This window comes from Geotrypetes seraphini, chromosome 2, assembly GCF_902459505.1.
Source record: "Geotrypetes seraphini chromosome 2, aGeoSer1.1, whole genome shotgun sequence".
Lineage (NCBI taxonomy): Eukaryota > Metazoa > Chordata > Amphibia > Gymnophiona > Dermophiidae > Geotrypetes > Geotrypetes seraphini.
The window spans coordinates 378,456,520-378,473,494 of NC_047085.1; the positions used below are offsets into that span (position 1 = coordinate 378,456,520).

Consider the following 16,975-nt stretch of genomic DNA (forward strand, 5'->3'; position numbering starts at 1 on the left):
TCAAAGACTTTGCTAAAATCTAAATACACCAAATCTAACCCACTCCCTCTATACAATTCTCTGGTCACCAGGTCAAAGAAATTAATCAGTTTTGTCTGACAAGACCTACCTCTAGTGAGTCCATATTACCACCGGTTCTGTAATCCACCGTATTCTAGAAACTTCAACATTCTCTGTTTTAAAAGCGTTTCCATTAAGTTGCTTACCACAGAAGTCAGACTTACCGACCTGTAATTTCCCTACTTCTTCCTTACTTCCACTTTTGTGGAGAGGGACCACATCTGCCCTTCTCCAGTCCTCCAGTACCATGGGACATGATCGAGACGTTCAAAATGCTGAAAGGCATCGATAAAATAGAGCAGGAAAATAAATTATTTACATTGTCCAACGCGACACGGACAAGAGGACATGGTTTGAAGCTAAGGGGGGACAAGTCCAGGACAAATGCCAGGAAGTTCTGCTTTACACAGCGAGTGGTAGACGCCTGGAATGCTCTCCCAAAGGAGGTTATTAAGGAATCCACTGTGCTAGGATTCAAAGGCAAATTAGATGCACATCTCCTTACGAGAGGCATAGAGGGATATGGGTGACTAAAACTACATCAGGTGTATACCTGACTGGGCCTCCGCGTGTGCGGATCGCCGGACTCGATGGACCATGGGTCTGATCCGGAGATGGCAGTTCTTATGTTCTTATGGTCTTATGTACTCCTGACTCTAGAGAAGCATTGAAAAGGTCAGTCAGAGGAGCCACCAGAACTTCAGGTTCCTTCAGCACCCTTGAATGTACACCATCTGACTTCATCATTTTGTCTACCTTTAATTTAGCTAGGTTCTCATGAACACAATCCTCTGAAAATCGATCAGGGTCTACCACTCCACCACCCCTATTTGCATTTGTCTTCTGCGGTTTCGCTCCTGGCACTTCAGCCATGACCATAGAACAGAAATATTTGTTAAGCAATTCAATTTTTCTTTATCAGCATCAACATATTTCTCCCCTTCTCCTTTGAGTCTTACAACGTAACTTTTGCACTTCTTCCAATCACTGATATATCTATAAAATATCTAGTCCACCCATTTTACCGTCTCTTGTATTTTTCTTTTATGTGCAGCTTTGCTTTCCTAACTACTCAACCAGCCTCTCTAATTTTTTCAGATATTTTTGCCTGTCTTCCTCTTTCTGCGATCTTTTGTAGTTTATAAAAACTAAACTCTTTTTCCTTACCTTCTCAGCTACTACTTTTGAGAACAAAAGCTGCTTTCTTTTCCTCTTACTTTTCTTACAAAATGGTCTGTTACCCTTACAATAGCTCCTTTCAGTTTTGCCCACTGCTTTCCTACTTATTCCAGATGTTCTCATCCAAATAACAGTTTCTTGACATAATCCCCATATCTGAACAAAGTTAGTTTTTTTTAAAGTTTAAAATCTTTACTTTCAAATGAGCTCTCTCTACACCTGTCTTAATATTAAAATCACACCATGCTAATCATGAAAAACTGGAAAAATTGGGACAGGTTAAAGTACAACTTTTGGTGAGAAACCTATGTCAAAGTTATAAATTTGAATGTATGAATTCGATACAATTGGGACACTATAATAAATTCAAGGAGGTTTGGGATCCATTAACAAAATTTTGTAAGAATTGATCATTAGTATTTTCCTTTGATTTCTGAATGAGTGTTATACACATCCAGGAAGGGTGGGTGGGAGGGTGTGGGAGGGAGGTGTTATGTACTTATTATATCATTTAATTGTAATGAGTGCTGTTTATTGTATTAATTTTTTGTTAACATGTTGCACTTTATGTTGGCTTTTAAAAATGAATAAAGATTTTTATAAATAAAATCACTGGATGCCAAATAATCATCCATTATAATATCAGAAACCCTTTCCCCATTTGTAAGCACTAAGGCCCTGATTCTCCAAAGTGCATCCCGATTTTAGGCGTCCTACAGCTGTCTAATCAGCCAATCGGGATGCACGTTTTTTTTTTTTTTAAAAATGCTCCCCAGGCAAGCCTGAAGGCACCTCCGGGAGCCTAGGGAGACCCGCAAGATGCCTAAGCTCATCTAAGGGCCTTAGGCGGGCCTTAGGCTGAACCTAGGCGGCCCTACGCGTCTCCCTAAAATGTAGGCCAGCAAAATGCTAATTGGCCAATCAGACCTTAGACTTAGTGGGGATGGGCGGACCCGCTATGCCTAAGGCCTGATTGGTCCAGGCTTCTAGAGCCTGGGCCAATCAGGCCTTAGGCTTCGGTGGGATGGGCCGGGAAGGGGCGGGCCCGCTTCATTTCGACGAGGCGTGCCTGCCAAGACCCATCTAAGAACAGGTTTGGTGGAGTGGAGGTTTGGGGGGGGGGTTAGTGCCGGGGGGGTGCGTCTTCGGCAGGAGGGATTGGGCACCCTCCTGCCAGCTATCGATATTGTCAGGGGGGGATTGGTAATGTCGGGGGGGGCGGTCGTTAGTGTCGGGGGGGGGGGGTGCGTCTTCGGGCAGAGGGTTTGGGCATCCTCCTGGTCAGGGGGCCGTGGCCCGCTATACTTATAGCGGCAGAGAGATCCCTTGCTGAGATAAGTGTAGCAGGCCGTGTCTAATCTAACCCGTTTCTCTAACCCGCGTCTGTAACATGGACGCAGGTTACAGAATCGGGGTTTAGTTTAGGCCGATTCTGAATAGGATGCCTCTCCCGGGCGTCCTATTCAGAATCAGGGCCTAGGTGTCTTGTGGGCCTCGCCTTCAATATAGGCGGCCTGCCTGGGGAGCATTTTTTTTTAAAAACGTGCATCCCGATTGGCTGATTAGACAGCTGTAGGACGCCTACAGCTGCCTAAAATCGGGACGCACTTTTAGAGAATCAGGCCCTAAGTCCAGTATGGCCCCATCCTGCATGGGTTCCATTACCAACTGCTGGGACAGTTCTCCTTATAGAGAATCCAGGAGCTCCCTAGTTCTTGGAGATCCCACAATAGGGATCTCCCTATCAACATCTTGCATTTTAAAATATCCTATTAAAATCTCTCCACTTCTTCCATCTGTGAAGGAGGCTTGTATATCACACCAATATGATAATAATGATAATAATAGCTTTATTTATATCCTGTCATACCTTTTCAGTTCAAGACGGTATACAGTAAAGTAGAGATACAGTGTAGCGCAGGTACCCATACATGAGAAGAGAGCAGGTAGATAACAGCAGGGATTTAGATATAGAGGTAGGGGGAGAGGGATTGTGCAGGTAGGAGGGGTTAGTGATGGGGTTGAGGGTGGGCTGGATGAGTTCCATAGGATCAGATAAACTTGTCGAATAAGTGGGTTGTCAGAGATTTTCTGAAGGATTGGTATGATGAAGAGTTTAGGAGGAGTGCGCTAAGGGAGTTGTTCCAGATGCCTGCCTGGAAGGATAGTGTCCTATCAAGGAATTTTTTGTAATGACATCCCTTGGGAGAGGGGAATGCAAACAGAAGTGTACTGCGGGAGAGGCGGGGATAGTCCCGTAGTATGAGGTGTTTAATGAGGTAGGTGGGCGAGGTGCCAAATAGCGTCTTATAACAAAGGCAACCGAATTTGAAGATGATTCTGACTTTGAGTGGATGCCAGTGCAGTTTCTTGAAGTATGGGGAGACGTGGTTAGATTTTTTCAGGCCGAAGATTAGTCTTACTGCTGTGTTTTGAATCGCTCTTAGTCTTTTTGTGGAATCCTAAGTAGATGATGTTGCTGTAGTCCAATAAACATAGAATTAGAGATTGAACCAGCAGTTTAAATGCGGCAAAGTCAAAGTAAGGTTTTAGCATGCGTAGTTTCCATAATAGGCAAAAGCATTTGTTGATCAGGATGTTGGTGTGGGCGTCAAGGGTGAGATATTGGTCGATGGTGACCTCCTAGGATTTTTATGGTAGGGCTGATTGGGAAGATGTTTCCATTTAGCTTGATTGAGAAGTCGATGGTTTTGTTTGGTGGGGATACCAGAAAGAATTTGGTTTTATCTGGGTTTAGTTTAATTTTGAAGTTTTTTGTCCACTGTGATACTTGGTTGATCCCCTCTTTCTAATTTGATTCACAGTGTCTCTTCCTTACCCTATAGATCTTGTCACTCCCCCTCCTTTTCTTCTTACCGTCTTTCTTGAACAGATTATAGCTTGATATAACTATATCCCAGTCATGGTTTTTCGTGAGCCTTGTCTCTGTGATCGTCACTAAATTAAACTCAGCCTCTTCCATCACAGTCTCTAGATCAAGAGCCTTGTTTCCCATACATTGAGCATTAGTATATACAGGTACTGCTTTCCAGACCTTGCCCCATTTTCCCATTTGTGTAAAGGTATTTAGTGATTTACTTTCCTTAAGGCTTGTAGTTACCTGGGGGTTTTGATTACCTTGCCTCAGCAAGCCCTCTTCAGTAGGTTAGCCAATATGCTGCTGAAGACATTTCTTCCCTTCTTTGATAGATGCACACCATCCCTGCTCAGCAGTCCTTGAACAATCATCCCATGGCCCAGGAACTCAAAATGCTCATGACGACACCATCCGTGCAACTATGAATTCATCTCCAGGATGCAAGATTTCTGCCTTGGCCTTTTCCCTCAACAGGGAGGATCGATGAGAACACCACCTATGTACCTGACTGCTTCACCCTTTTCTCCCAGAACCACAGAGTCACTTTTGATATGTTTGGAGGGATATATGAAAGAATCTAATTGAAAAATAAAAACAAATTTCCGTAAGCAGATCCTAGATAGCAATAGAATATTATTTCATACAAGTGATCTCCTAAAATGGTAAATGAGATCTAGGTACAGCAGCAGACAAAGACTAATCTTCAACTAATTTGGCATTAAGAAATATTGATTTTTTTTTCCAGTTCAAATATTTTGTTAGTTTTACAAGATAAATAAACAAACCTTAATACATATATTAACAGTGAAAACATGTCCAGTTGTACAGACCATAAAACAACCATGAAACAGTCCAGTTGTACAGACCATAAGTAATATACAGGAAAAGAGTAATGAATATAAGACAATACAAACAGTATCTCATGTCAAACATGTACAACAGGCCAATACATACTATTTCAGTAGAGAATATGCATGTGAAGCATGGGAGAGAATTCCCAATGAGCATCACTGAATGGCTTAAATAAACTAAGAAGAAGTGACTCAGTCTATAACTTATACAGTGTAACATCAGATACTATATATCAACAGTCCAAAGCACAATAAGATTGAACAGGGCTCCATACTCTACAGAAAATACTAGTAGAATGATGCTTTTCTGCAATAACACTTTCAAATTTGCTAGTTATACATACAGTATTCCACCATACATTAAACTCTACCTTGGATAAATCCTTCCAGCAATGCAAGATGTTTTTGATAGCCAAAAACATTAAAATATTGAGCAAGCGAGCATTGGGTTCAGACAGAGAATGTGTCAGGCACTATTGTCCAAGAACAATAATTTTGAGATGTAAAAGTTCATGAATATTTAATATGGTAGAGATAGTATTCCATACCTTATCCCAGTACACCTCCAATCAAAGAAGTAAAATGGAAAAAACTATACAACGGCCTACTAGCCACTCAAGCAGCAAAATTAGATAACCAAATCGCCAATCTACTGATAACAACCCCAGACTACAAGATGTTCAGAAAGGAAATAAAAACTATACTCTTCAAGAAATCCCTGAAAAAGGCTTAATACCATGAGTACCTTCTTTCTTCCAATCTTCACCCTAACCCACTGATACTACCTGACCCTCTCTTGGACATGACATGTGATCTTACTTTGTAACCCTCCATTTATAACTCTTTTTGCAATCTGCCGTGAACCGCAAGGTAATGGCGGAATAGAAATCTCTAATGTAATGTAATATCATATGAGTCAGTGTACCCACAGATTTCCCACAGGACCATCATAAATTTGAAACTTCATGAGAGAATTTAGCTAGTTTCTGTGGAGTCCAGTGGGACTGATGTAATAGAAAGTATATCGATTGGAGTACATTACATTACATTACATTAGTGATTTTTATTCCGCTTGTGCCTTGCGGTTCAAAGCGGATTACATAAGAAGAGAGCTGGACATTTCCAGGAGGGTACATGACATTGGAGAATACAGAGTACTGGAGCCGATCTAATAGACTTAAATACTCTGGTCCACACTTCCTGCCAAAGTTCATCATCTGCAGAAAAATCCAGGTCAGGGTGCCAAGCACTCATCAACTTAGATATAGACACCGGAGACGCTTGTCTCAGTAATGCATACCATTTAGAAGCAACACCTTTAAGAGGGGCAATGATAATAATTTGTTGAAGGAGATCAGGTACGGACTTTAGTTTTAGAAGATCTGGTATTGAAGCACAAACGCATTGTTTTAGTTGAAGCCATCTAAAATATTGGTTGGCTGGTAAACTATAATTATCGTATACTTCGTCAAAAGACAGCCAACAGTTATTACTAAGGAGGTCTTGCAATGTCCATATCTCACATTTTTGCCATATAAACCAGTTCAGGATAGTGTTTTAAAGTTGTTATTCTTCCATGATGAGATCAGAGTGGTGTCCTTCCATTTGATCTTCATAACTCTGTCAAACTACTGGAGTACCACATACATTGAATGAAAAATATGATTAGCTTGTTGTCTTAGAGGAGAAGAAGTTGACAGAGTAAGAGCAAGATTATTGGTGCCAATTAAGCTTTTTTTCCAGAGACAGCCATGAAGGGGGGAGGGGGTGGTCGGATGTGGCTTTATTAAGTATCCATGAAGAGCCCTGATGCATAGTCTGCTCTTTTTGTTGAGAATCTGGATAGAGTCGAGGCAGTCTGACCACATATTCTGAGGAACTCTCCCAAATAAGGGCTGCTAAATTTCTTACCAGGAGCTAATCAGTGAGAGTTAACTGAGTAGGAGCCACTCCTATTTTATTAATTCCTATTGAATATTGACCCCATTTTTTTTTTAATTACAAGTAACAGAACCTTTAACTAAGACATGGATACAGTACCGAAAGAAAAGTGTTTGACAGATTGTACGATTAAAATAAATGACAGCAGACACCACAAATTGTTAATGCGTTGTTGCAAGAGACTCCATTCTTATGGTATGGTTGCACTTTTTTGCTGAAACTCCTTCATATTTAAAATATTTATCAAGTCTACAGATTTCCTCCAGAAAGTAAGAATGTAGAATCTTTCTAGCAGCTCAGAATGTTTTGACAAGGAATAGACAGCGTGACATTAAGTAATTTCCATTTATGTGGTGGTAGATCATCAGAATATCTAGACATTTCCAGATAATTATGTAGTAAAATAGCTGTGTTTGGAGGTAGAGAACATTTTTAGTCACTTTCTGCCAGAAAGGTTGAATATTATTAGTACAGAAAAATAAGATGTGATCAAAGGTCCCTGATGGCTGATACCCAACGTTGATTTCTCCCCCCCCCCCCCCGCCACTGTTGCCGTCTCCCCAAACCCTGAAATCCGGACAAATTTGGACATGATCGAGGGCAGGTTAGTGGTGATATTCAGTCTGCTGACTGAGTACATTAAGTCAGAACAGCAAAAAGGCTGTCCTAACTATATGTGCTGAGTTAACTAGGCGCTAGTCTGAATATTGGTCAGTGCCCTGTTAAGTTCCAGGTTAGTGCACATACCTGGATATTTAGTGCCAGGAGCCATGGATGCCCAGTATTGAATATCTGGGATTAGGTCAGCCTGCAACTGAAAGTGGGTTAGAGCCATTTTCTAGTGTGTATTGCATATTGCCCCCTAAATTTATTATTTATAAACCCCTAGGAATAAAAGCCTAATGATATACATTTATAAAATGGACTTTTTAAAATACATGTAGACCTTCTAAATTCACTTCATAAATGTTTAGCAGTGGTATGATGGAGTCCCAAATATTTAGAAATGGTCTTGGATTTTGGTCCAAAATGATGAGTATCAACTATTATTTTTCTTTCTCTGACACTTATTTTTTTAAATCGTTGAATGATGAATCTAGACAAAATTCTATGGCAAAAATAACAAAATCAACTCTTTGGACCTCCTATAGAGAATAGAATACCTGTACACTCAGTCAAGCGATTTTATTGTTTACACCTTATTCTGATCAGCCTATTAATAGTGCTAAGGAAAATAATGTTTCACTTACTATGTCACTCATATTCTGATTCTAAATTAGCCTTATTATTCCTACTTTGCACATTATCTGCTGTTTTTTGTCCACAATATTTCTTTGCTTTGTATATTATTTTGTAGGTTCCATTTAAAATTTTTAAATTGACCATCAATGAAGAGCTGTTTTAATAGTATCTAATGTCGATAATTTGGTAGTACAGGCTTGAATTACTTGAATCAGTCACTTTGATTTATTAATTTTCTTGGGGTTTTATTTGTAGATGTTACCAACACCGGCAAAATTCCATTACATCTTCAACTTACGAGACCTGAGCCGTATCTGGCAGGGAATCCTTAACATCACATCTGAAGTCTGTCAGAGCACTGATGTAATGGTGGCTCTCTTCCAGCATGAGTGCACGCGTGTTATAGCTGACAGATTTATTGACCAGAAGGACAAAGACTGGTTTGAAGCCACAATGAATAAGGTTTGTGTGCCTTCTAGGGTATAGTTGTTGGAAGGAGAAAAGTTTTGTTAAGTTTAATATTTATGCATTATTGGTATTATTATTATTATACATAATAATCAAACAAAAGAAATATTGAATGAAGCAATAAAGAAAAAACTATACCCACTAGACCCCTCCTCCATATAAAACCTGAAAATAGATCCTCTTTTCTTCGTTCATATTAATCCATAAAATGGGAACTATTTCTCAAGGGAGAAACAAGGTACATTTCAAACCAGATAGTGCCACTCAATATCTGCTCTGGTTACCACAGCACTCTCCAGTTAGTGCTGGGGCAGTCTGGGGATGGAGTCGGGTGGAGCCAGTATTTATCTGGGCACTGTCAATATTTAGTATTGATGCCCAGGTAGATAACCAAGTTTATTGAACCACCAAAAATCCAGATATTTAGTGCTGGGGCCTGGATAAAGTAGTGCTGTTGTGTTAGCTTCAAGTTTCTTTATAATTTGTTATAACGCTCTTTGGGGTCGGTCAGAAAAATTTACAAATGTTTATAAAATTTATGATATAGAAATGATGAAAGAAATTCCATTAATACAGAAAAGCTAGAGGAAGTGCTAAGGATAGAATTAGAGTGGAACATCCCAGACTGTCTTGCTGCACCTGTGATCCAGCTCTGGATTCGGTAGGGGGTTTATTAGTTTATAAGAATACATCTTTGAATAGGAAGGTCATAATATCGGTTTTGAATTTAATTAGAGTCACGTAGTCTTATGTAACTAGGGAGAGCAGAGAAGTCTCCATCTTTTAACACTCAGTAGAATCAGGAAGCCTTGGAACCATTGTATTACCATTCCTGTGATTCCTATTTCAGCTAGTCTATTTAGCAGCAAAATGTGGGTGAACATGTCAAATGGTGCTGAGACATTGAACTGTAGTAGTAACATTTGTTTACCTGTGCTTGATATGCTCAACATCGCCAATCAGGGAGGGAGTGAGGGAAAGAGATGCTGAGGTGAGGAGGGAATAGAAAGGGAGAATTGTTGGGCATTGGTGTATGAGTGAAAGGGAAAGAGATGGTGCACATGAGGAAATTTGCAGACGATACAAAGTTATTCAGAGTAGTAAAGACACAGAGGGATTGCGAAGATCTGCAGCGTAACATAATCAAGCTCGAGAAATGGGCATCAACATCGCAAATGAGGTTCAATGTGGATAAGTGTAAAGTGATGCATGTCGGTAACAAAAATCTCATGCACGAATACAGGATGTCCAGGGCAGTACTTGGAGAGACCTCCCAGGAAAAAGACTTGGGAGTTCTGATCGACAAGTCGATGAAGCCATCTGCGTAATGCGCGGCAGCAGCGAAAAGAGCGAACAGAATGCTAGGAATGATAAAGAAGGGGATCACGAACAGATCAGAGAAGGTTATCATGCCGCAGTACCGGGTCATGGTGTGCTCTCACCTGGAGTACTGCGTCCAGCACTGGTCACCGTACATGAAGAAGGACACGGTACTACTCGAAAGGGTCCAGAAAAGAGCGACTAAAATGGTTAAGGGGCTGGAGGAGTTGCCGTACAGTGAGAGATTGGAGAAACTGGGCCTCTTCTACCTTGAAAAGAGGAGACTGAGAGGGGACATGATTGAAACATACAAAATACTGAAGGGAATAGACTTGGCAGATAAAGACAGATTGTTCACCCTCTCCAAGGTAGGGAGAGCAAGAAGGCACTCTCTAAAGTTGAAAGGGTATAGATTCTGTACGTAAGGAAGTTCTACTTCACCCAGAGAGTCGTAGAAAACTGGAACGCTCTTCCAGAGTCTGTTATAGGAGAAAACACCCTCCAGGGATTCAAGACAAAGTTGGACAAGTTCCTGCTAAACTGGAACATACGCAGATGAGGCTGGACTCATTTAGAACATTGGTCTTTGACCTGAGGGTCGCCGCGTGAACGGACTGCTGGGCACGATGGACCACTGGTCTGACCCAGCAGCGGCAATTCTTATGTTCTTATATTAGGTGAATTGGGCATAAGGAGGGAGAGAGAAATATTGGAAATGGCATGAGGTACAGATGCATGGGGAAGAGAGAGATGAGAGGAAGAAATGTTAGATGTGGTAGTGGAGAGGGAAGAGTAGGATGGAAGCAGAACAAAATAAGTGTAAATCTCATATCTTTTCTTTATATTTAAGCTAAAGTACTTTGTTTTGGGGGCTGTTTCATTAATGTTTTTATAGACTGTGTATGTACAGGATTCGAGTTACATACAAATTCAACTTTAAGAACGGTTTAAAAATGAAACTCGTTTTTAACATGGGGACCGCCTGTATACAAAATGCAGCACTAAGATTAATCTTTTCCAATATAACTACATAACAGCAGTCTACCTAAAAATACACTGGCTCCCAGTGAAAGGCTGAATCTTATTCAAATTCTATTGCCTGTTGTTTAAAGTACTACAGAGCTATGTCCCAATTTATCTGAACAATAGACTCAAATTGAAAGAAGCAAAAAGGCCTCAGAGAAACATGAATCCCTTTTCTTATCCTTCAACCAAATAATAAAAAGGCTAAAAAAGTTAGAAGGCCTATTATCATTCCAAGCAGCAAAACTAGATAAAGATGTCAGAATCATAGGTGCCATATCATATTATAGAATATTCCAGAAACAAATCAAAACAATGTTATTTGGGAAATATTGTATGTCTTAAAATGCCAGTCCAATATCTGTATAATAATAAACTTTGAAATGCAATTCCTTAGAAATGTTCAGATACCTCTTATTGTAGTCTGCCTAGAACTGAAAGGTTAAGGCTGAATAGAAGTATGTCTAAGAGTGTGGCGCAGGGTTTAGAGCTAGAGCTACAGCACCCTGAGGTTGGGGGTTCAAACCTACACTGCTCTGGGCAAGTCACTTGGTTCCCTATTGCCCAGGTATATTAGATAGATTGTGAGCCCGCCAGGAAAGACAGGGAAAAAATGCTTGAGTAACTGAATAAATCCATGTAAACTGTTTTGAGCTCCCCTAGGAGAACAGTATAGAAAATTGAATAAATAAGTCAATAAACGTTAAGTAATGTTATTTGGTGCAATCTAGGCGCCTATCTTACAGCGCCGTTTTCAGAATCTAGGCCTAAAGGCGTTAATATGCAATGCAAACACATAAAAACTATTATCAGAGCACTTAAACATATTTCAGTAATCTGTTTATTTTTGAATAATTTCTTAGAAATTCCAGATAGGTAAATAACATATTATACAAAATTTAAAGCTAGTTGTTGGATTTCCAAATGAAATTGTACCATTTTTTTCATTAGTGCCTTTTAAAATTATGGTATCTCCAAAACTGACATACCCTATTGTACCACACAGATGAACCATGGTACAATTCTATAACTCATGGCTGGGGGGAGGGGGGGGGACACACCTTAATAGCTGTTCTTTTACATATCTCTGTATTTATCTTATAGTAGTTTCCCACATAAGTTGGTTCTGGGAAGGTTTTGCAGGCTATCTGCATATTCTTCCCCAAATCCTCTGGGTTGACTCAGAGGTCCACCCTAGCCCATTTGAGCCTCCTCTCCTACTACATTGTGCTACTTCCAACCACCCAACTTTCAATAACGAAAGAATGTATAGAATATTAAAGAAAAATTATTTCAAAAGTGAGCTCACTGGGAGATATTGTGTGTGGAAACACCACCCTGTTAAATAATAAATCTGAAGTCATGAGTTTTAAATTTGTAATAGGTCCTCAGTATTCACAACTCATATGCAGGTAATCCTGTTCCAAGAGTTGTAAGCTCTAAATGTAACCCAAAAGGATAAATTAAGTGTGAAACATCCTTGGACCTGAAAGAGTGTGTGTGATTGAATCAAAGAAACAGTGAAAAATCAAAAATCATAATCATGATAAAATCTCTCCAAGTGTGCTCTCTCATATATTCATTAAAGTCATTGTCTCAAAACAGAGGTCCAGTCTCCTGATAATATCCTCCTTAGTTTTCTTTTTAGCCAGAATCATCATATATATTTAACTAGATAATCAGTTGTACTTATCTCAGGAAGCGTTATCAATAGCTGTTCGAATCATACTGAATGGTCAGGTTGCTCTACAGAACTCCGTTTCGGAGGATCAGACCTTCTTCATGGGGAGCAATCGCACTGATAAAGGTGATAAACCAAAAAGAAGAGAGGAACTTGAAATGAAGATGGCACCGCGGCATGACAATGACTTTGAAATTATGACTTTAAGACAATGACTTTAATGAATATATGAGAGAGCACACTTGGAGAGATTTTATCATGATTATGATTTTTGATTTTTCACTATTGCTTTGATTCAATCACACACACTGTTTCAGGTCCAAGGATGTTTCACATTTAATTTATCCTTTTGGGTTACATTTAGAGCTTACAACTCTTGGAACAGGATTACCTGCATATGAGTTGTGAATACTGAGGACCTATTACAAATTTAAAACTCTTGACTTCAGATTTATTATTTAACAGGGTGGTGTTTGCACACACAATATCTCCCAGTGAGCTCACTTCCAACCACCCGACAAGTGGTGGTAAGGTTTTGCAGTCCACCTGCATATTCTTCCCAGTGTTTTCAAGGAAGGTTGTGAGATCCATCACAATCCACTTTGGCCTTGCCTTCTGCTCATTCTGATACCTACCTAGGACTCTAAAGGTTTTGCAGTTTGTCTGCATATTCCTATCAGTGTCCTGCTAGGTTCACCCCAACCCACTCAGACCTTCTTTCCTGCCATCTTGTGCTCCTTCCAGCTACCTGCCATTTTCTGGTAGAGGTTAGTAGCCCCTGTGCATATTTATCCAAGCATCCTCTGGTGTGCTCCAGTGTCCACCCTAATCCACCCAGATTTCTGCACCTGTACCCCTATGCTCCTTTTGGACACTGAGGAAGGGAGGAGAAGTCCTGTGTAGTAGAGACCAGGTGAAGACCCCTGAGATTTACCCCATTTAAGCAAAAAACAGGCCATTACAGCTAAAGACCTAAAATGGTTGCTGAAAGAGCAAAAAGACACTCTGACTAAGAAACTGTCAACTCTAAAAGACACTTCTGCTTTTCTTGAAAGCGGGATCTAACAGAAAGCACAGCTGGAGATTTCTAGTGAAAAAGAGATCTTAGCTCTACAGTGACATGATAAGCTTATGAGGGCTTATCAAGAAGAAGGGCGGTACTACACAAGAAACAAGGGACGTGAAGATGCAAGAGCTAACCACAGAGCTGAAAAACCGTTAGGCCCAGGTGCTCTAAAGAGAAACTTGGTATATTAACAGGACATTTACGGGGAAGTAAGGGAGAAGTAGATGAAAAAAGGCGTGACACAGGATCACTCAATTATGTTAACCAATCCATAGATTAATAAATGAGATAATGAATATGATTAACCAATGAAAGTGTGAAATGTAACATGCACCAACGTGGGCCAGAGCTGTCAGTATCATATAAAAGAAAGCTTTTTTAACCAAGGAGTCAGAACTCATCAGTCTGGCCAGCCTGGTGTATGCTCTATTACTCTGTATGCTGTGTGATTTGTTCCTGTAAGCTATTGCTATTTGATTATTAAACTCATATTATTTGTATCAGCATAAAGAGAGTCGAGTGATCTGTCAGTGAAGGCCATAATAGGAGGCTCTTCAGCACCTACCGGTTCCAGTTGACTTTTTGTAGCCCATCTACACATTCATCTCAGTATTTTCTTGGGTGACTTTTCGGTTTGACAGATAAGAAAAAATATAATTATATCTGCCAAAGAAAGAAACTGGTGATGTAGGTACTTGTACCTCCTTGTTTTGGATACTATGAGGTACATAACTGAGACAGAAATACGTCTAAAAACCCCCCTAAATTGGCACTTGGATGATCAAAAAGACAGGTCATCCAAATGCCGATAATTGAAATGGGTTTTAGATGTATCTAAAAACAGTTTAGGCCTTTTCAGTGCTGCTGTACACCCAGAGTGAAAAGGGGCATTTATGAAGGAGTGGTTAGGGCAACAGGTAGGCGGGATGTGGGACGAACTAGACTTAGTCATCCTACAGTGATAATCAAAAGTTCAACGAGACTTCCTAGATGGAACTTATTTGTTGTGACTTAGGCAATCTAAAAACATGTATAAGTGTCCAGAAGGTATCAAAAGTGACCAGTTAACCACTGTAGACACAAAGTACAGACCCTCACACACTGCCACAAATATCAAAATAAAAATGTACATACCTGCCTCCAGAACATCAGCACCTGGCATAGGAAAGCCTAGTAGAGCTGTACAGAGGCGTCTTATGTAGTCTGGGGGGTGGGCTAATGAACCATAGAGAGGAGTACCCAGGCCCATAAGCAACTATAACCACTGCATTCATGGTGAAACATGTGCACCCACCAACCCCCCCAAATCCTACTGTACTGCCATATAGGTGGCACCTGCAGCCATAAGGGCTATTGGGGTGTTAGACAGGTGGGTATAGTAGGTTTTGGGGGACTCACCATGACCTATAAGGGAGTTATGGTGAGAGTGGGCATAAATGGGAAGTTCTCAGACTGGGAGAAAGTGACTAGTGGTGTGCCCCAGGGCTCAGCGCTTGGGCCGATCCTATTTAATATTTATATCAATGACCTGGAAGACGGAATATCCAGTGAGATCATTAAGTTTGCAGACGACACAAAGCTATGCCGGGCAATCAGATCGCAGGAGGATAGCGAGGAACTCCAGAGCGACTTGTATCAGTTAGAGAAATGGGCAGAGCAATGGCAGATGAAGTTCAACGTGGAGAAATGCAAAGTAATGCATTTAGGTAGTAAGAATAAGGAATACGAGTATAGAATGTCAGGCGCAACTCTGGGTAAGAGCGAACAAGAAAAGGACCTGGGTGTACTGATAGATAGGACCCTGAAGCCGTCGGCACAATGCGCGGCAGCGGCAAAGAAAGCAAACAGAATGTTAGGCATGATAAAGAAAGGAATCACGAGTAGATCGGAGAAAGTCATAATGCCGCTTTATAGAGCAATGGTCAGACCACACTTGGAATACTGTGTCCAACATTGGTCTCCCAACCTAAAGAAGGATATAAAACTGTTGGAGAGGGTGCAGAGACGAGCAATGAAGTTAATAAGAGGTATGGAGAACTTGGAATATGAGGAACGACTCAAGAAACTGGGACTGTTCTCCCTTGAGAAGAGGAGGCTGCGAGGGGACATGATCGAGACGTTCAAAATGCTGAAAGGCATCGATAAAATAGAGCGGGAAAATAAATTATTTACATTGTCCAACGCGACACGGACAAGAGGACATGGTTTGAAGCTAAGGGGGGACAAGTCCAGGACAAATGTCAGGAAGTTCTGTTTTACGCAGCGAGTGGTAGACGCCTGGAATGCTCTCCCAAAGGAGGTTATTAAGGAATCCACTGTGCTGGGATTCAAAGGCAAATTAGATGCACATCTCCTTATGAGAGGCATAGAGGGATATGGGTGACTAAAACTACATCAGGTGTATACCTGACTGGGCCTCCGCGTGTGCGGATCGCCGGACTCGATGGACCATGGGTCTGATCCGGAGATGGCAGTTCTTATGTTCTTATGTTTATGTGGCACCCTTTTTGTGAAGTCACAGAAGTGCCCTGTAAGGTGCCTCACTTCTCTGTTGCCATATCTAGGTGTCCAGTCCATCACTTTGCTTGTCTCTCCCATGTCCAAAAGGTCTTGTTCTAGGCATTATTTGACTTGGATGATTTTTTGGGACGAGAATGGGGTATAAAAATAGATGCCTTAGCGGTCTAGACGATCAAATGGCTGTACATACAATTAGATGATTCTTGGGAAAAAAATATTTTGGACGTATTTTTCGAGAATGGACTTTGGACGTTTCTGACTTTGGGCGACTAGTGACTTAGGCCCAAAACTTAGATGTTGTTTTTTTTTTTTTACTATGCCACGCCAGGCTTTTAGAATTAGACTAGATGATTATAAAAAGAATAAATGAAAATTGCTGAAGCCTATGACCCTTCTCAAAATAACCTGGGAAGAAAAAGCCTATGACCTCACTTCTCAATCTCTGATCACCTTCAAAAGACTTTAAAAGAGATGATTTCAATGATGTACCCAGCTTACAAGAAGCTCATTCTCTTAGCTATAATATTTCCAGGAGTGACAGCCACATCAGAACAAATCTTTTTGGCAATAAGATGGATTAGAAACTGATTGTGTTCAACGATGGGAGAAAACATATTTTTGACCTTGGCTCTTCACATTGAAGCAAATTTAACAGCAAAGCTAAATGCCAAGAACATTGTGAATGTTTATGCCAACAGGAGAGAAAGAGAAGTGCATTTACATTAAATTGAATACAATTTGCTTTT

The 16,975-nt window shown here is 40.5% G+C and overlaps 1 protein-coding gene across 1 annotated transcript in view; it reads left to right on the plus strand.

The window, feature by feature from the left end:
- LOC117353985 (dynein heavy chain 5, axonemal-like) overlaps window positions 1-16,975 on the plus strand; it is a 629,516-nt gene that overhangs the window by 331,674 nt on the left and 280,867 nt on the right. Inside the window, exon 54 of the mRNA XM_033930650.1 lies at window positions 8,407-8,613. Within this exon, the coding sequence (XP_033786541.1) occupies window positions 8,407-8,613 (207 nt within the window). The remainder of the gene's footprint in view (window positions 1-8,406; window positions 8,614-16,975) is intronic.